The sequence below is a fragment of the Simochromis diagramma genome, unplaced genomic scaffold (assembly GCF_900408965.1).
Source record: "Simochromis diagramma unplaced genomic scaffold, fSimDia1.1 OVJJ01000305.1, whole genome shotgun sequence".
Classification (NCBI taxonomy): Eukaryota; Metazoa; Chordata; class Actinopteri; order Cichliformes; family Cichlidae; genus Simochromis; species Simochromis diagramma.
Window position 1 is genome coordinate 125,059 of NW_024387169.1, and position 20,816 is coordinate 145,874.

General features: G+C 38.7%; 1 protein-coding gene across 2 annotated transcripts; it reads right to left on the bottom strand.

The window, feature by feature from the left end:
* Positions 1 to 394: 394 nt before the first annotated feature.
* LOC120744508 (calpain-1 catalytic subunit-like) lies at positions 395 to 17,430 on the bottom strand. Of its 2 annotated transcripts, none has more exons than XM_040048961.1 (22): positions 17,216 to 17,430; positions 8,727 to 8,980; positions 8,055 to 8,124; positions 7,851 to 7,969; positions 7,542 to 7,675; positions 7,279 to 7,453; positions 6,588 to 6,662; positions 5,704 to 5,789; positions 5,510 to 5,584; positions 5,165 to 5,325; positions 4,897 to 5,054; positions 4,557 to 4,568; positions 4,145 to 4,353; positions 3,985 to 4,030; positions 3,838 to 3,906; positions 3,651 to 3,708; positions 3,137 to 3,198; positions 2,871 to 2,939; positions 2,689 to 2,767; positions 1,452 to 1,568; positions 1,228 to 1,280; positions 395 to 1,099 (listed from the first exon to the last, which is right to left on the bottom strand). In XM_040048961.1, the coding sequence occupies exons 1-22, from the start codon at positions 17,262 to 17,264 to the stop codon at positions 1,073 to 1,075; spliced, it is 2,157 nt and encodes a 718-aa protein (XP_039904895.1). In that variant the 5' UTR covers positions 17,265 to 17,430; the 3' UTR covers positions 395 to 1,072. The 2 variants fall into 2 exon arrangements, with proteins under 2 accessions (XP_039904895.1, XP_039904896.1); XM_040048962.1 differs by lacking the exon at positions 17,216 to 17,430 and adding an exon at positions 10,247 to 10,724.
* Positions 17,431 to 20,816: the final 3,386 nt, after the last annotated feature.

The following is a 20,816-nucleotide window of genomic DNA, read 5'->3' on the forward strand; positions in this document are numbered from 1 at the left end:
TGCCGGTGGTGTGAGTTGAAGATCTCGCGGACCAGGACCTTTGCTAAGCATTCCCAGCACACCCTCACTATACTGCTAGGTCTGTCCAGCATCATCTTCCACCACCTAATCCAACTCACAACTGATCAGTTGACAGCTCAGCCCGACCCTTCACCCGAGTGCTCAGAACATATGGCCACAGGTCTGGTGATACGTTAATAAAAATTGATCATTGACCTACTGCCTAGGGTGCCTCGGTGCCACCTGCATTTATAGACATCCTTATGTAAGCAAATGTCTAAATGCTTTAGACGTTTTTTAGTATGTCTAAAGCATTCAATGTAATAAAGGGAAGCATCTATAAAAGTGTCTGGGTAAAAAAGATCTCTCAAAGAAAAATCAAAGAAGGCAAATCTACAAAATAACACATGATTTTATTAAGAAAATGTAACTTTAACAGGCAATTATGCAGCTAAATATATCAAAACCCACAAAACAAATGATAAGATTAAAAAAAATCCCAGCTGCTGGAAAAAAGAAAATTGCTGAAGATCACAAAGGCAATGCTTTATTGAAAGGAGGAGAACGCAACCTCTCACTATTGAAACTGACCCACTGAAGTTTGGTACTTCCTTTCCCCAATATAAAATGAATTTTAAAAAGCAGCTGATATAGAAAATTACATATAAAAACAAATGTACTAGTTAAATTTGACATTTTCTTCCTTTGAATTTCCATTTTCCGAGTTTTTGTAGTTATCTTATCAGTTTAATTTCCCATCCACTTCATTCATTTTTGACTGATACAATAGTCCCATGTCATTCACGAACATCTGTATTATGTTTCTATTATAAAACACAGATTGACAAGTTTGCAGTACTAGTCACAAAAAAATGCAGCTATTCAGTCTTTGACATAATATGCAAAGAGGCATAAGGTTTACAGCTTTATATATAGTGTTTGTTATAGTTTCACATTATTGTGTTTAGTTGTTTCAAAGTAATAAAGTGTTATAGCTAATTCACAGAAATCAAGTTTTTGAAATATCTTCTTGTGTTTTCCAGATGAAACGTGCATCTGTCTTTCAGCTGGCTTAAGTGTACATGGAAACGTACATCCACTGAAAATAAAACAGATTATTTATTAACATTTAAGTATCACTTAAACTAATGCGTTTTCTTTGTACAAATATTTATATTTATATTTACTTATTCTTTTGCTCTGTCAGCACTAAAGTGACTTTATTACCTCTGACTCCTTGAGATTAATGGATTTTCCATCAGACAACTGTTTGAAGATTTCTGTTGAAGAACACAACTTTGAGTTTAAACTGTACAAATCATGAACCTTAATCAAATCTTAGAAGCGAGAAAGATGTTTTCAACTGAAAAAACTTTTCATTCTCACTGCATGAGATTTATTTTCAGCTATCTACACATCTACTGTTGTTATTTCTTCTCGGCTTCACTTACTCTTCATGCAGTCCAAGCGAATCATGAGATTGATGAAGCACTCCAGTGCCATGTGTCCAGAGGAGGCGCCATAGCGCAGAGCCATCAGACTGAGCATGTCATCTGAAACCTTCATTCCTGAAGAACACACACATTCAGACTTCAGGAGGAGTTTGCTGAGATATATGTACATACATACATATACATACTAGTGCTGTCAGCGTTAATCTCGTTAAAATGATGTTAACGCGCCGTCCAGCCGCACGCACGGGTCAATCCGCGCTATCTTGCTAATGAAGATTTGCCGCGTTAATGTAGTTATGGCAGTGGTTCCCGAACTTTTTTTTGCTGGGGCCCCCTTTGTTTTACAAGAAAAATTTTCGCCCCCCGCATGCACAAACACATCCTCCAGCCACACACGCCCATATTTTGTTTTCAAACTCCAGTGCAGTTTATTTCACACCTCAAACATTTAGTAAACAATTAAACAAATACAAGTAATCTGCAATAAATTACAGGTAGTGATAAAATACACTACTAAATCTTTTACGCTACGGCCACACCTACACGGGTATTTTTGAAAACTCAGCTCTTTCTATGCGTTTGGGCCTTTCGTCAGCACGTAAACGGCGTTTGGAATCACCGAAAATGGAGATTTTTTTAAAACTCCTTTTAGACTCCTTGTCCATCCCTCCATGTGGACGAGGGATAGACAGTTCGTCAGGCAACGTCAAAGGTATGTGCCTTTTTTCACGTCACGCTGTGCGCACGTTAATGTTTACATGAGATGAATTGCAGAATGGCAGATAAACAGTATTTTGTCTCTATCTTCAGGTTTTACACGCTTACATACACACACACGCAGTTACTGTCCCTCCATTTAGAAAGGCAGAGGCGTCACGGCGTGATTATTTTACGTGTAGTTGTTTTTTTCCTGTGTAATAATATTCAACATTGCTATCAATACATTTTTCAAAAAATGCCTCTCTGTGGAAATTGTTTGAAAAACATAAAAACCTGTGGGATACTGTATTTGTCCGGGATTTGAACCGAGGGAACAAATCGTGGCAGGATCAGCCTGATATTATTTGTATCCCGCTGTAACTTTACTGTATAAAGAGCTAACATCTCCAAAATGTCAGCAGTAGTTAGTCATTACAAGAAGTGTAAAAAGAAGTCTAAAAATCAAGAATGTGGGATACTGTTTAATACACACACATATATGTATATATACACACATATAACTATAAACATATACCTGAAGCTACAAATGCATTCCTCAGCTCACTCAGTGACAGCGTTCCTGTTTTTGAAACGTCGGTGAGGAAGAAAGTCTCCTGATAAGAGAAGAAAAAAAAAACATGAAACTGATCAGGGAAAATCTTCACATCTATAGCAGATGTATTGATATATGTTTTAAGGCTGTTTTTTTTCCTTTACCTTGTATTTGGTGACCTTGTTCCACAGACGGACGAATTCCTCACTGTTTAGTTTGCCTGTGATCGACGTCTTTTAAAACCCACATTAAGGTAGCAAAGGGACAAATCTTAGTCTGGTCTTTCAGATGAGTAATGCTGGTTATATCAACAGAGAAGCACTCAGGTTTGCTTACATTTGCAATTGTTACTTTTCAACAGCTCAGAAAGGCAAACTACAAAGTTTCTTAATCTGCTTTTTCTAGTATCACATGTATTATAACAGGATACATCCATTAGAGCCACCATGCTGCGACAGGCATCAAGGCTGAACCCTCCAGATTTCATTTCTCCTAAATAAAACAGAGTTGAATTAGCAAAGACAGTGTAGCACAATTGTCATCCATAGTATTCAGAGTCATAGACTGCATGTCGAAGTAGCCATGACGACTAAGAAACTTAGGGTCTTGCACACCCTGCTGTATTACTGATGTTTACACTAATGTGGACCACAGTTAATTTTGTATTAATAAGTTAGAGTCATATTCTCATAAACCAGAGTTTGCCAGAGTCCGATGAAGGCTTACAGGAAATAATACTGATTTATAAATTGGACGGGTCAGACCTGGAAACTACGCTATATGAACAAAAGTTTTTACAGGGCTCCAAACCTCCTCTGGCATTAACATCAGCACAAAAACTGTGCACAAGGAGCTTCATGGAATGGGTTCCCATGGCCAAACAGCCATGTGTAGGTGGCCCAGTAAATTTAAATTGAGCTTGACAGAGTTTTTAAAGGCCAAACCTTTCAGGATGTTTTCATTTAGAAGCCTCTGGAGCTGCTCAGCATCCACTTCTTCATACTGAAACATTAATTGATTTGGTTTACTACCTGATACATTACACAGACTTTAGACACATAATGCTATATAAACTTGTAATATTGCAGTAATGTGGCTAATACTATTAGCAAAAAGATCTTTTTTAATGACCTTGTCAGAGTATTGACGGAAGAATGTTTTCTTGTTTTCTTCATCCTGATGGTTTTTTACTTTTGTGACCTGACGAGTCAACAGTTCACGTTAATAACACATGAACAGCAAAATAAAATGGACACAATTAAATGATTTGTTACAAACCTTTTCAACTGGCTCATATTTCTGCTCATTTGAATTTGAATTCTCACTGTGGGGAGACCAATATGCATTACTTTCATAGAAATCAACTGTAATGTGTCAAACGCAAATTTTGTTTTAAATTTTTTTATGTCATATCATCAGACATCGACAGTGAGCATACTAGCAACACGTCTCTTCTCTTGAGTGGATGGTGAGGATGAAGGAGGCTGTCTCGTTGGGTTTGAAGGTGGATGGCACAATCAGGTATTCACCAGGCTTCAGCATAAGGAACTCTATCACCTCACGGGCATTCATGTATTTATCGCTCCGAGCAACAGGCAGATGGGTGTTGAAGAACATTGCTGGAAACTTCCCACTTTGCGTTTTGTACTGAAATTATTCAAAGTGATATTTCAGCTCCCCAATTTCATTTGAAGAAGTTTCTGAAGTGCGTACAGACATGTCAACTTGAAGGTTTTATGTATCAGCGCATACAGATACACAGAACCTTAATAGTGAAAGACAGTGTACTTTCCTTTTCACATCACCATATGTGTATTATAAACATGAAATAGATTAAATTAGTTTCTTACGTCTTCGGACACCTTGAAGGACGTCAGATGAATTTTGTTCATGTTGGGAATAAATAATAATTCAGTTAGTCGTTAGTTAGTTATTTCAACATGTGCACAGCCACTGTATGAATGTTTGGACAGCATATTAAAGCTTGACTTGCTAACAAAATGTTTTTTTTTATGTTGTAGTAGTAAATTTTTGATCTGTCATTTTCTGCATTTCAACACCACATTATTATTGTTGTTTCCACATTACGATACAAGTTCTGACAATAGTTAAATACATTTTCATGCTCATGGTTTTTGTTTTTAACATAGTTACGCATGTATGAATGATATGACAAAGAGAAATATTTACCAAATATACAGCAAAACCAATGTGGAGGTTCTGCACCAGGCGTCTGTTCCTCTTGTCAGGCTTTTGCATGAGAGACACTAGGATGTTTTTCTCCCCATTGGTCTCCGAGTTTTCACCTATGACCTTAATTCGATACTGTGGATTTGTCCAGAAAGTGTCTGGAGGACATAGAGGAAAAATATGTTTTGTTTACATGAATTGAAGATTAAAACATTATGTTCTGCTGAACATTTAAACACCTATATTCCAGTATATGCTATATAATTACCTCTGTTATTTATGCAGCCTCCAGCAGTAGTTCCAGCAACCCACCGACCCTCGTACACAGAGGTCTTCCACTGAGCAGAGGATTTTCCATCTATGAAGTCTGGTTTCAGGCCACAGATGTCAAGATCTGTGTAGAACTTACAGAAATCTTCAAATGCCATCCTGTTAATAAAATCAGGTAGATTCTCATTCCTAATTTATTTAGATGTGATGTCAAAGTATAAAACTCTAAGCTTATAACATAGTACAGAGTAAATAAAGCAAAAAAAGAGAAAACTACAACTTCTGGTGGTATTAATATAATACCACCAGAGGTTGTAGTTTTCTTTTAACGAAATTTGCTTACCAAAACTCTCCATCATCAGCCACTGAAAGGCACATTTGGCGGTCTTGAGAACTCACAATGTCCCACATGGGGGACCTTAAAGACAGTAGTTTAGGTAAGAGATGACACATTATGTTGGTAATTTTTATCCAGAGTTGCATATTTTGAAGAAAATTATTCTCTAATTAAATATACCAAAGCTGATTACTGCTTACCGATCACTCCAGTCTCCTACCCACTCTCCTTTGCCCCAGGGGTTCCACAAACGGATCAGCTTCACAAGTTTTCCTTGGCTAATAAGCTGGCCGCAGGCACCAGAAAAATCACAGTTATTGGTTCGATGCATGCTCAATCATCCAGGTAAGTAAATCACAAAAGGCTGATTCTATTCATCTGGACGTAACGTTTTCAATGCAAGAAACGTATCATCACTCATCCAAGTGATGTCTTCAGTTTCAGCTGACTGCAGGTTTCCCCAACCTTATAAACAGTACATTGCACAATGACTGAAACGAGCATCACTGAACGAACAATCAGCTGGGAACACTGGTTTGAGGCCATTTACGTGATTGCTGTGATTGCAGCCATTCCCCAACTCTCTGTGGATGGTACTCATGGCCACTGATCAGTGGTCTTTGATCAGTAGTTGTTAGTCAATGGTCATGAGAATTTGCGTATTAATGATCAAGGAACTGATCTCAGAGCCCATTGTTCATTCAGTGGTTCTATTTTCAGTCATTGTGCAAATGTACTGTTTATAAGATTTGGGGAAACCTGCAGTCAGCTGAGACTGAATAAGTCACTTGGATGAGTGACGAAACGTTTCTCCCACAAAACGCTACGTCCAGATGAACAGAATCAACCTTCTGGGACATATTATTGTTGTATTTAAATGTATGCTTAAAGGTTTTTAAATCTCCCCTAAACATTTTGTCTAATATGTCAGGCGCTTGTTTTTGCCGTAATTCTTCCTACACTGCATACTGTGATACTATGTGATAGCATTCTTTTTATTGCTGTAATCTTACCAGGGAAGTATTATTACTGTAGATTCACTTCCAATACTAACTGTGATTACTGTGCAAGTATAATTCTTTACCTCTTTAACCCCTGTCACAGTGTAGGCGTGCCCTTGGACCAGTCCATTTGGCAAAACTGTGTTAGCAGATGTTTCCTACAATCAAGGAACATTGGTCATTGTATAAGCATAAAAAATGAAAATAAAGACTTCTGATACAATAATATCATTAGAAAAAATTGACTGCAAAGTTTGGTTATGTTGACTTAAAGAAAATTTCAACATTTTGGGACACTTTGTCTTCATAAAAGATGTTTCTGGCAGTCAATCAACCGCTTCACAAAAAACTTAAAATAGATTTTGAACTTTCAGAGTCCAGTAAGTCAAAACAGTCTTCTTGTTCCAGGATTTGCATTCCCACTTAAGCAGTCCCAAAGTGAATGCTAACTTGGGTTGTATTTGTGCAATATTGGTTGATTATGCCATAAATATAACTTCATCATTACATCATTGATTTAGTTTTATAGTTTTTAGGCAATATGATACCAGTTTTATTGGTAGATAATGAAGTGCAGTCTGAGTGCAAAACACAGACTTTGTTATAACTCACCTCAAAATGCATAAAATGTTTGTTAAAATGTCAAAACAGTTTCACAGCATCTCTAATCTATACTAACACTAATCAAAGTCCTCTAAGCCCTTTTTTGTAGTTGGAGAATAATCTCCCTGAATAACCTCGGGCTGTTTCTGAGTTCTGTTTTTTTGTGCTTACCCCTTGAGGTGTACCACAGCCCATCAATGTGTTGGATTTGCCAGCTCTGCATATCAGCCCCCACACGTCTGAACTGGCGTCCGACAGCTGGACGCACATGTGGACGCCACCGGTGAAGTCCATCATAGCCTCTGAAGGAGTTCCAGAAGTCATGTCGGTGTAGGAACCACAAACCCTGACAGAGGTAGATAATATTTTTCACAGATCCCCCACATGTAACTTGTTCACTGTATATCGGATAAATCATATATTTCTTTGCATACTTGGCATAAGCTTTCTCCAGCAGAGCAGGCCAGAACTCATTTGGATCTTTGGAGTGAACAAAGATTAGTCTGCCATTGATCGTCGGCAACTTGTCATCAATGACGACGTCCACCCACTGCCCGAATCTCCAGAACTAAAGTAAAGATACAATTGTTTTGTGAGCTTGTTGTGTTTCATGAAATTTGATCATTAGAGACAAAATAATCCAAACTCTGTGAAATAAACAGCTTTTAAGTTTTAGTTTAGTGGGGAAAAAACAGTTAAAGATAATAATTACTTCTCTATACTGATAGTTTAATGCTGTTTACCCTGAAGTGAAAAATGCCACAGTAGTTCTCTTTGATTTTTTGGTCGAGGGGAACAACTTGATTAAAGATGTGATTCTGGAAAGTCAGTGCGCCGATTGATGCAAGAAACCAGCAGTTTCCTGTTTAACAAAGACAAAAAAAGAACAATCAGGACTGCAGGCAGATACAAGAGTGTAAATATTAGGAGTGAAGAAATGACCCTACCAAGTACACCTTGACCAATGTCAAATCTGGAGACGCCATCAACCACAAATTCAGCATCAGGAGCAATTTGCTGTAAAACAGGGAGTCAGTTTTCAAATATAAGGATTGCTTCACTCATTTCCACTTAATGTATCCGACCATTCCCAAATTTAAGAGGTTTGGGGCCAAGTTTGAAATATGAAACTCTTCTATGGCCCTTAATTCACAACTTCACAGACTTAAATATCAGGATTAATTTAATTATTGTCACATCCACTAGAGGGCACTGTTACAGTGAAAATCTCACTTCTTAGTTCATAAGAAGAACTACATTTTCACAATCTCAAATGCAGTGGGGCAAAGGTGGAAAAAATATTGTATTTTGTTTTCTAAAGTTCTAAAATGAATTATTAGCTCATGTCTAGCAGTCTAGTTTTGCATGTCAAGCTTGTTTTGGGCAACCACTTTTATTTTGAAATGTTAAGCATTATTGTTAGCCGTGTACTGGGACTGTGTGAATTGAAGAACAGCTCATTCAAACACTTTTACAATCTGACTGCAGAAAAATGTCGTTAGCAGAAAATTTAAACTGAATCACTTGCAGTGAAAAAGGGGGAATCAGTCCCCGGCTGATTAAACATTTAGATGTGATAGAGCATCTAATGTGCAATTTAAATATCTTTAAATACTCACCGCAGGTCTTAGCCACTTCACGTGGGCCAGGTCGGAGGGCTTCAGTATCCCCTGGCCAATAGACTTTGCATCAGGGGGGAACATGTCATCGACGTACCTTACTCCTTTGATTAGACAGTACTGCTTCAGGTTCTTGAAGTCTTGGTTACAGAACCTTTCAGGGTTGGAGATGCTCCCATATCCCTTCTTTTTGTGACGAGCCTCCATAATGTTCAGGCATGCACCAGGAAGAGGCATTGCTGCAGTGTTTGTCTCTGTTTTCAAGAAGTTGGCATGTAAATTTGATAGATTAGTATAATAAATGATATGCTACAAAGAAACAATGTCAGCTCAAACCCTAACAGTAAAATTAAATTCTTCTTAAAATGATCAGTACACTCCTCAAACCTCTAGGATGATTATCAGTCTACTCCACCTCCAGATTACAACCAGTAAATTACGTTAAATATTTTTTTGGTAACATAACTTTAGATATTAAAAATAAAGCTTGGTTGATGTAAGAATTGATGTAAAAAGTCAATGCCAAAAAAACATGATATACTCTGTCATTTCATATATTTAAATGTCATATAAGACAATTTTATTCTTCTTTGCTTGTGTTTAAATTCAGTACTTCAGAAAAGGTTATTTGTAGACATGCGTCTTTATGTATGAAAATCTCTGTCTGCACAAAACAAGTACATACAAATTACAAATTCATTAGACCACCACCCAGTGTAACGTTTATGCCACAGCTGCTCTGAATTAACAGTATTAGTAAATACCAAAATCATGTTTTATGTTTCTGTAACCAACTGTATGTGTAGCCTCTTTAATCAAAATAGTATTTTTAAAGCTGTTGTTATCCATTAATTTTCATATTTGGGTATACAACTGTAATTTTATTTTAATTTGCCTAATAGATAACAATATAATTCTAAGTAATTTCTAAAAACACATTTTCATTCTTGTTATGATCGATGGTCTAATAAATTTGTTAAGCACTGTATGCCCATTTGCTTTTTAGGAAGCTGCTCAGCTCATGCTTAATGTTTATATTGACTATAGCTGCTACTACTAATAATATTAATAGAATTAACTAAAAACAATATACATACTGAGATTAAAGTGGTAGACATTTAGAGGAAATTACCTAAGATTTAACTCAGTTTTATGAGCCGTTTTTTGCAAGGTAACAGTCTGCAACAGCACAAGTGCAGCACCTGTTCTAATAGGTATAGGTGACCCATAATGATAAAGGTGGGTCACCTAACTAAATCTAGGTGAGAAAAAAAAAAAATAGGTGAAATAATATATAAATATTAAAAACATTGCTTGGGTTTTTTTTCCTCTTTTAAAAGAAAAAGAACTGCAATTTACAATAAAATATCAATGAAATGCCCATATAGTAATAATATTTAATGAGACTATGAAACTAATAAAAACCAAACAAAACCTAACACTAAAAATAAATAGAAAAAGCAAAACTATAATAACTGATTTTAGTCATTAGTCCTAAAATTGTTAAACAAACATTTTACCTGAACGAGTCACGAAAGAGGAAGCGTGTTGTTTAGTAGATACAGAGCAGGTCTGCAGGTAAGAGTGGACAGGCTTCAGTCTTATATAATGCCCACAATCCCCTAAATCAGACAGGACAGGTTGTGGCACCTCTTTATCTTACTATGCAAATTTCACTCAAACTCCACCACTTTCCTTGGAATTACTCTGGAACCTGCAGGGTTAGTTTTATAGGTGTTTACACACAAGTCATGTTAGTCCCTTTCACTTCTGAATGTACAGGTGTGATGCCCTGTATACAGCTTCCTGGTTTTTATTTAAAATAACCCAAAGGTTTGCTTGACTTCAGTGCAAATATGTAACTCTGTTGTTGTATGTTGTCTGCTAAATAAACATTATATTTTAGATGTTTGAACAACCTTGAGTAAGTTTGTTTAAACTTACAGGGCTGCCATGGTAGTTGGCATCCACTTTATTTTTGGTTTCTTCGAGCATTTGTGCATGTTAGAACTTGTAACTACACAAAGATTTTATGGCTGACAGTTAAATCTTTTTGCCTCTAAAGTGTTTGACTACTGTAGAACAAGAAAAAAAATTCACTAACAAAATAACTGACTTCACCAATTAAACTGCACACCAAGATATTTTTGCTGATGTACATGTGCAGTAAAGATCCTGATGTTACTTGCTTAACAAATATTTACTATATGATATATTTAAATATTTACAGACTTGGACAAAAATGTTGCTACCCTTCGGTCAATGAAAGAAAAACTCACAATGGTCACAGCAATAACTTTAATCTGACAAAAGTAATAATAAATAAAAGTTCTATAAATCTTAACCAATGAAAGTCAGACATTGCTTTTCAACCAAGCTTCAACTGAATTATTTAAAAAATAAATGCATGAAACAGGCCTGGACAAAAATGATGGTACCCACAACTTAATATTTTGTTGCACAACCTTTTGAGGCAAACACTGCAATCAAATGATTCCTGTAACTGTCAATGAGACTTCTGCACCTCTCAGCAGGTATTTTGGTCCACTCCTCATGAGCAAACTGATCCAGTTGTTTCCGGTTTGAAGGGCGCCTTTTCCAGACTGCATGTTTCAGCTCCTTCCAAAGATGCTCAATAGGATTGAGGTCAGGGTTCATAGAAGGCCACTTTAAAATAGTCTTATGTTTTCCTCTTAGCCATTCTTGGGTGTTTTTAGCTGTGTTTTGTGTCATTGTCCTGTTGTAAGACCCATGATCTGCAACTGAGACCAAGCTTTCTGATACTGACCAGCACATTTCTCTCTAGAATCCCTTGATAGTCCTGAGATTTCATTGTACCACGCACAGATTCAAGACACCCTGTGCCAGATGCAGCAAAGCAGCACCTGTCACGGCCTGGGGGATCGGCAAGACGCTGATCGGCCTTTTTCTTTCTTTTCTCTCTCTTGCGCTCTCTCTCACCTCCTCTCTGTCCTCTCTCCTCTCCTCTCTGAACTCATTGTGGGTTCACGCCCTCGGCCCACGGAAAAGAACACACCTGATGCCCACCAAGGTGAACGGCATTTCAGCCAGGAGGTGACTGCTGGTCTTCGCTGGATCGTTGTCTACCACGCGTCAGTGAGAGTCAAGCTACAGCTCAAGATAAGTCAAGTGTCTTTTGTGAATATCGTACTCATTCCTGTTTCCTCATCTACAGACCCCCTGGATAACCTTTCCCATGTGAATCTGTGTGTCAAGTGTGAAGAAAGGAACTGCAGTCATGTATGTGGAGAGTTGGAGAGTGAGTGATTCCCCCCCTTGGATTTCCCTGGAGTCCCGTCCCTCACATTGTTGTATATAGCACTGCCCGGCACTCTCTGTATATACACCTGGTGAACTCTGTAAATAAATCCTTGTGTTCAGCTGATTCAGGAGTCCCGCGTTTGAGTCCCCTGCATCTTTGATCTGTCATCAATTTCCTCCTGCAGCCACGTCCAGGGAGGTTGGCTTAAGATAAGATAAAGGATTTCAAAAGAGAGACTCTGGATTAACATGTCCCTTTGGCCACATTATTTTCTTTCTTTTCTAGGGGTACCATCATTTTTGTCCAGGCCTGTTTCATGCATTTATTTTTAATTCAGTCAAAGCATGGTTGAAAAGCAATGTCTGACTTTCATTGGTTAAGATTTATTATTGGTTTTGTAAGATTAAAGTTATTTCTGTGACCATTGTGAGTTTTTCTTTCATTGACCGAAGGGTACCAACAATTTTGTCCAAGTCTGTATATTATAGGAGAGGCTGACTTATGGAGCTTCTTTGAAATCTCACTTGAGACGAGCATGTGGGCATGTGCTTCTTTTTAAAACTTTCCCGTTCCATTTTGCAGAAGTTGAAGTTTTTCAACATTAAATTAAAGGCTGCTTTGAATAACAGGAGGAGGCATGCATAGGCAGCCAAATAAAACTGTGCAATAAATATTGGAAATTCCTCAGGCTCCTCAGTTCCTCCTATTATAATACAACCACAGACAAAGAAAAGCATGAAAGATATTACATACGTAAGCCAAAATGGAGCAGCAGTGAAAAAAGCTTGACTCTAGTTTCCAGGTGTTATAGTGGCAAAACAAGCCAAAATAATCACCACTGTGGCCAAACATCTACACTTTGGTCTCTTCTCAACAAAGGACATTGTTACTGAAGTCTTGTGGTTTGATCAGATGCGACTTTGCAAACCTAAGCAGAACCTGCACAGACATCTGAGTCCAATCAGCGTCATGCCCGCCTTCTTGGAGCCAGTCAGCCTCCACTTTGCATGGTTTAAATGTCAGTGCTCTTCCATCAATCTCCCCTTCAGACATTCCCTTGTGGAACCCACCTCTTTCCCATCTCCACCTCACTGGAGTCACTCAGAGCCACATCCTAGCCTCATCTTCACTACCACTGGCATCTATAACTCCAGGGTGTCCTGGAGTACTTTCTTTTGACCATGGATGTAATGATGCATTTGTTATGATAAACTTGAATTTTAATAAAAACATTTTTTTGTTGTAAAATATTTCTCTATATCTATTAACTAGAAACACGTGAGACCCTAAAAAAAACCCAAAAAAACCACCCAAAACAAATAAAATAAACGTAAAATAAAAAGTGTTCTGCATCACTGAAAATAAAAACTGGCTTTATGTGACTGTGATTATTTCCCCCCCAAGACCTTTTAAACATGACTTTCCTTGGAACTGAAAGTTAAATGAATTATGATCACATGCTTGTTTTCACATGCACTGCTTAACAAACCAGTTATAGAATTTGATGTGTATAAAGTCCCAATATACAAGGGACTCTCAAAAGGGCAGAAGTTGTTGTTATTGCCCTGTCTCGGTAAGATACATACTCTCTAACAAAGCCAGCGCTCCTGAATGTCATCAGCTCAAACAATCTAGTTTATTTTAAGGAAACAGTCTTCTTGCAAAAAAGCCCACTGATGAGTTGTGGTAATAATTCTAAGACAGTTCTTAGACCAGGGCTGCCCAATCCCAGTCCTCGAGAGCTACTATCCTGCAGCTTTTAGATGCATCCCTACTCCAACACAGCTGAATCAAATGGTTTGATTACCTCTTCAGCATGCCATCATGTTTGGCAAAGGCCTGATAACAAGCCATTCATTTGATCCGGGTGTGTGGGAACAAGGATGCATCTAAAAGCTGCAGGACGGTAGCTCTCGAGGACCGGGATTGGGCACCCCTGTCTTAGACTAACCAGTTTTCTACCTTTTTCTTCTTTGTTTTCCAATAATAAAGCTTATTTGTTCCTCTCTCAGCCCGACTCCTACTAAGCACTCTTTACAGGCCACAGCTCTGTTCTCCAACACTCCCCACTGCACGCACTGGCTTGCGGCCTGCCTGTGATTTATTTTTTTCATTTGTTAAGAAAAAAACAAACAAACAAAAAAAAAACAAATGTGATGAACAAACCGCACGACCTGTAACTACAAGATAACCAGAAGAGTACATGGTTAGGTTACTTTCACACCATAAAAACGTGTTTCGAGGCAAACCTCTCCCATGCATCCTTTTCACCACCGTTATACATCAGTGGTGAAATCAGCAAAGATGCACTTGAATGTCTCATCTGTTCTGGATGTTGAAGGATTCCCCTCACTGGCCACAATTTCCCCATTATAGATTACTTATATACAGTATTTCTAGGTGTATAGGTGAAGTTAACACTTGCATTATTGTAAGCCAGTGTCAATGTTAAGGCCTAAATTGCCATTAGAATATTGCAATTAGGAGGATAACTGCAATTATAAACTAAAGCTTTTTATCAGAGTGTGAGCCTGTCAGTGAGCAAAAACTCCTTATCCAGGCTGGCCACGTGAGAAGGGTTACTTTGTTTCCTTAAGGAGGCCAGAGGTTATAAACTCAGCAGTCAGGATATGGGAATTTCTATAGAAAGGGGCATCTGTACTTCCACACCTTTGCTAATGAGTTAATCTGAAATTTGTGGTAAACACAGATTCTATATCATTCTTTTGCATGTTTTACCCTGTTCAGTCTAACCGCCTCTACCTGCAAATTTAGGATAGGTAAGCTGGCAAAGCACATTTCCAGTTTATTTATTCAGAAGTCATTCTTGCATGATAGCGCATACAGTGATCTTATCACGTTCAGATCTTTTCAAGTGATGGGGAAAAATGAAACTAAATTACTGGTGTCATGTTAAGACCTGCCTATGGCTGCACAAGATGAAGATGAAGAAACTAAACTAAGATAACTAAAGGCTGCCGTCAAATGCTGGAGTCTCCGAGGCCAAATTATCAAACAAAATCAACCCATTCCCAAGAAAATAGTTTAATTAAAAAGAAGGTAATGGTGAATTTCCCATCTAGTGAGAAGAAAAAGGAGTAGAATAGGCAGCAACAAAAAGGACAGGAGCCCTCATAAAAACCCATAATGAAAGTATTATTTTTACTCATGTAATTGTTGATTATTAGCATCGAAGTAGTAACTGAATGTGATGCACTGTTATGTTTACAGAGAGAAACACATGTTCGGTAACTGCACTAACTGATAACGAGGACTTTAATCAAAATATAATTAGCCGCCCAAAAGGGGAAAGAGAGAAAACTGTAATGGAAAACCAGATTACACAAGGTTTTTGTGATAGTAGCTAGCTGGCAGTGCCAAAATGATTTATCATTTCTGTAGCTACTCTGTTCTACGGCTATATCCCAAAAAGTTGATTCTGTTCAGCTGGACGTGGGACAAACGTTTCATCCCTCATGACTTCTTCTGAAGCATCAAGATATCTGTGGGTGGGTGCGTAATGCCATGAGTTTGAGTTTGTTTTGTTCACACTAAACAACAAGCGAGCGAGAGAGATACTGCAACATGGCCAAACTTGTCTCCAAATTCGTAGTCATTTCGTTAAATTATGTTTTTGTTACGCAGCGGACCATGAAGACCACTCTACCCACATTTTAAAACTGAGAGCTTCTAAAACATGAAGTCAAAAGATATAAGTCTTTTGACTTCAAGTCCTGTATGAGAACTCTTATGCCAGTCAAGGAAAAACTTTTTTTTTAAGCTACAACATCAGTTTGATGTTAGAAAAGTAAACACCAAAGACTATGGGCTTTGAAACGTCTTGAACCAGAAAAATCGAAGCAGAATATTTCATTCAAACACACAATAGGTGTTCACAAACGTGAAAAAAAAAAATTAAAATCTTCTGAGAATTATTCTCTTTTACTCATGCCTAACGTTGCGTTGGTCTTATATTCATCAGTCATCAGGCGATGGTCTGATTTTCTAAGCTATTTCCAGTCAAACTGGTACCACTTGTCTTTAAAGTGTTCCCAGAAGCGATCACTAATCTCTTTACTGTTATTTGGACATGCCAAAAACAACAACAACAACAAAAGGTTTCGTAGGCTGTTGACTTTGGAGGCCATTCTGTTGTTTTGTTGATTCTCTTTCAGTTAACAGGTGTCACTGATGGCATGTTAACTGTAAATGAACAATATCTAATTAGACTCTAGCTAGAGACCTGGACATTTCTGTTAGAAGCCAGTAGAGGGCAGTAATGGAAATGATGGTGATCACACAAGAGAAGGTTGGGTCTGTAAAGACCTAAAATCATACATTAAACATACATCCTTGTTTATCAGAAACGATGTGATAATACACAAAAAAGTCTTTGGTGGAGGAAAAATAATTTTACTCAAATATTTTAACGTCACAATCAGTGATCTGATTGCTGACACTGTTAACATGTACTCTATTCTCTTTGACTTCACTCAAGTGGTGCAGTGCTGCTATGCCCCAGTGTGATGGCCAACCCATATTGTGCAGAACTAGAAGGTCATTAATGCTTTAATCTCTTACAGACTATAAGGAGACTATGACGATTGCAATGCACATTATTCTGACATCAGCAGGGAAAACATATGAAAACTGTGCTTCCTTCAACATCAGAATCTTAAATGTTGTGAATCGTGCCTACAGTTTGCCAACTCCTCTGTGATGTCCCAGTGCAGGATTAGAAACTTCCTTATGGCTGCTAATTTTTGACTGAACATCAAAGGTGACGTGGTCTTTGCAGAGCCCTCGGCAGGCTAAGTCATTGATAAACAAAAAGGTTTACATAGGTTATGTTTTCTATTATGTTTTAAAAATGTAATTGAACTTGAATTTCAGGTAAAAGTTGTTTTGTTTTTTTTAAATTTCTCCCTGTAATTACAATACAGTAATTGTATAAGTGAGCATGGAGGCTGGTGGAGGGAATAATGTCCCAGTGGTGATGCTGGGTAATTTCCTGCCTTTAAACAAACACACTGCCTAATATTCTAGATAACATAACATGGCAATAAAATATATGAAATTAAAGGTATAACCTAACCAGCTCTTCCTTATTTGTAGCAGTCTCAGAATAAAGTTGGCACATGAATTACAGCTGTTCTGTTAACCTTAAATTAAATGTTCAATCACAAAGAGTTGAAAACATACTCACCTGTTTTGCTCGTGTCTCCTTTAGCGCTCCCAATTCCGAAGAACTTCATGCCTTTGCTGTGTTTCTTTAGCAACCACAGCTGTCATCACATTTTCCCTAGAATAAGTGTAACTTACTTGCACAGATTCCTGAGCAGAGGTTCCAGCAGGTTATCAGCTCATAAAGCTGTCCTGCCCTGACAGGTGCAATGAATCTCTGACTGAAGGAGCTGTCAGTCAGCGTGAACATGCCTAAAATGCAAATATGGAGACTGCATTTTTGAATGAAAAAAAAAAAAGCTCACTGAATATTTGTGTTATTTGCAATATTTGCAAGTTGGGGCAAGTTTCTACCATCTTTTATCACCTGGTACAGTTTATCCATCATAGGCTTTGATTGCTTTGATCGAGGATGGAAGTCTAGCCAATACCACAGATGACACGGAGAGTCATAATCTGGTTCTCAAATACTTTCTTACTTACAGTTAAGTCTTTGCTTAGCAGGAGATAATGGAGGATAATAGGACAAATGTGCTGTCAACCCAAGAAATAGTGTCACTATAGGTCATGGTTCCTGTAAAAGTAAATAACCCGAGTTACCAACCTCCCTTTACAAACAAAACTGTGCCATGCTGTCAGCACTTGCTGGGATGATTTTATCCAAGTCATGATGAAGCCTGCTGTTTCCTCAGACTTTAAATAGCAGACTCCACGTATGGACTTATATTGTACTCAGTGTTCTCTGTTTAGCTGCTCTAACGGCTGACATGGCCACCAAGTTTTCCCACCACTAGATATCTGAAGGTTTGTTAGCAACTGCTCTGTTATTAATCATATCCTTCACTCTGAACGCCTTCCGTGACATTAATATTGAGAACACTTAACACTTCAGAAATGTTTTCATACCGATGTGTGCGTCAGCCTCTCCAGAGAACTCTTTTGACTTCACTGAATTGATTTTGCCCTGACCTTATGTACATTGTGCCAGACTAAATGTTCTTGCACAATGTATCTTGGACTCCAGACAAGTTTGTTAGCAAAGTAAACAGGATACATCTGGCCCACAGTTTCTCGTCCCACAGGAATGCATGTTTTTACCTTTTCTTGATGAGCTGTTAAGTGTCTGAGACAGTGTAAATATCTTCGACTGAGAGAAAGTTGCCAGGATGTAGTGGAAAACTTAAAGCATTATCATTTAACGACACTACTTTCTGCTACTAATTAATAGATGAAAATATAATCCTACTATTACCGGCTGGCCGGAAAACGTGTCAAAACAATATGGGCAAAACAGAAGCTAGACTCCCTTTATAATTTATGTTGCGCTCGACTACATGTCCACTCTTGTCTGTCAATTTCTCTTTCTCTCTCTTTATAACAATATTTAGAATGAATACAGGCTCTGACTTGTCACATCCTTTAGACTTGCTCTCACCTGGATTTAGATCTGTACTGTAAACAAACAATGAAGCGCAGAACAGGAATAGAAGGTAGATAGAAAGTAAAATAAGCTTTACATCAGCTTCTTTACCGGCAACTTGTAATATGCCAGCAGACTAATGGCTCCAAAAGTTAAAACTGGCCAATAATCTAGTAATTTAAACTACGTAAGCTAATGTTTCTGATGCTATTTAGAGAATTCAAATAATGCAGGGGCGATGTTGTGACTTATCAGAACAGTTTGCACTTTTACAGTATTTCATATAAATGTTTTAAATCTGTCCCTATTGCCAGTCTTGGCAGCCGGGGGTCAGTCCGCCAGGGCCTCCGCTCCTGGCCGCCACCCGGCACACAATGCACCCGACCCCTATGGCGCCTCCTGCGGGTGGTGGGCCTGCAGGAGGATGGGCCCATGTCTCCTCTTCGGGCTGTGCTCGGCCGGGTCCCATGGACTAAGGCCCGGCCACCAGACGCTCGCCTTCGGGCACCCTCCCCGGGCCTGGCTCCAGGGCGGAGCCCCGGTAACCCTATCCCGGGCAGGGTAAACTGTTCCCTCGATATCCTTTTCATAAGGGTCTTCTGAATCGCTTTTTGTCTGGTCCCTCACCCAGGACCAATTTGCCATGGGAGACCCTACCAGGGGGCAAAAGCCCCCAGACAACATAGACCCTGGGATCCCTGGGACACACAAACCCCTCCACCACGATAAGGTAGCGATTCAAGGAGGATTCAAGCGAAGCTCTCAATTTACCGGTCGATCTACGTCCCTACCCTCACCTATGGCCACGAGCTGTGGGTAGTGACCGAAAGAACGAGATCGCGGATACAAGCGGCAGAAATGAGCTTCCTCCGAAGGGTGGCTGGCCTCTCCCTTAGAGATAGGGTGAGAAGTTCAGCTATCCGGGAGGGGCTCAGAGTAGAGCAGCTGCTGCTCCACATCGAAAGGAGCCAGCTGAGGTGGTTCGGGCATCTGACAAGGATGCCCCCTGGGCGCCTCCTGGGTGAGGTGTTCCAGGCATGTCCCACCGGGAGGAGGCCCCGGGGCAGACCCAGGACACGCTGGAGAGATTATATCTCTCGGCTGGCCTGGGAACGCCTTGGTATTCCCCCGGATAAGCTGGAGGAGGTGGCTGGGGAGAGGGAGGTCTGGGCCTCTTTGCTTAGGCTGCTGCCCCCGCGACCCGGCCTCGGATAAAGCGGATGAAGATGGATGGATGGATGGATGGATGGATGTTTTAAATCTGCATCTCTAATTTATATCATGAAATGACCTCTGCATCTTCTTTCTGCCAGAGCAACCAAAGTCTCATTTAATCTATTAATGACAAACCAGCCTCTGTGTGAGCGCTCTGGGTAGCTTTCATTTTCCAGTAGAGGAGTTGGCAAAATATGATTATAAAACAATGTCAGAAAATAATATTAAAACACATTATCATTACCCTGATAAAGGGTCTAAACACACCCATGACCTAAAAAGAAGATGAAACCATAAAAAACCATGTACGTTTACAGTGTTTTAATTATGGCTGTGAAAATACCAAAATAAATTTTTATTAAGTGGACCACATATTAACACAGATGCACCCTCAGGTCAACAATCCCAAATTATATTTTTCATATAGCTTCTCAGAATACTGAACAAATTTTTTTACATGTTTTTATTTAAAATTGGAAAATATTTTATCCAAACAAATGGTGTTTGCCATATTTTCAAGTATTTTTTAATTTCCAAATTTGAAAATAAACTAAGAGTACTTGCAAGAATATAACCAGAAACCTAAATTAAATATAAACAGCTGAATTACAAAAGCTCATGACTGGGTTGAATTCAAAGAAATCGGCTTCAGAAAATATTGCAAATAATAGCTTTAATATAGATGTTAAGGCAGTTTTCTATAAAGTGTGAGAATTACTAAGTCACATCACATCAGAAAAGATTTACGTTTGTTTTCTGATCGTTGTCATGTAACTAAAGCCACCAGTTTCGTAGATTCTCCCAATTTGGTAAAATGTAGTTATTTGAATTTCCTACACCAAAGTAGACAGGCGGTGATTAACCTGATAGTAATAATATTTTAAATAGACTTGGAAGAATTTATCAGCAGGGCTTTGTTTGAAGTAGACACCATTTAAGTGCCAGTGTGCACTCAGAGGGTGGAGATTGGTGTCTGTTTCCTGTGATT

Bases quoted from the DNA above. Each gene is read 5' to 3' on its own strand.
- LOC120744508 (XM_040048961.1), bottom strand. From the start codon at position 17,264: ATGAAGTTCTTCGGAATTGGGAGCGCTAAAGGAGACACGAGCAAAACA. The intron at 6,663-7,278 runs GTAAGCACAAAA...CCTTGATTGTAG, and splicing joins GCTGTGGTACACCTCAAGGG to GAAACATCTGCTAACACAGT. The intron at 5,585-5,703 runs GTAAGCAGTAAT...ACTGTCTTTAAG, and splicing joins GTAGGAGACTGGAGTGATCG to GTCCCCCATGTGGGACATTG.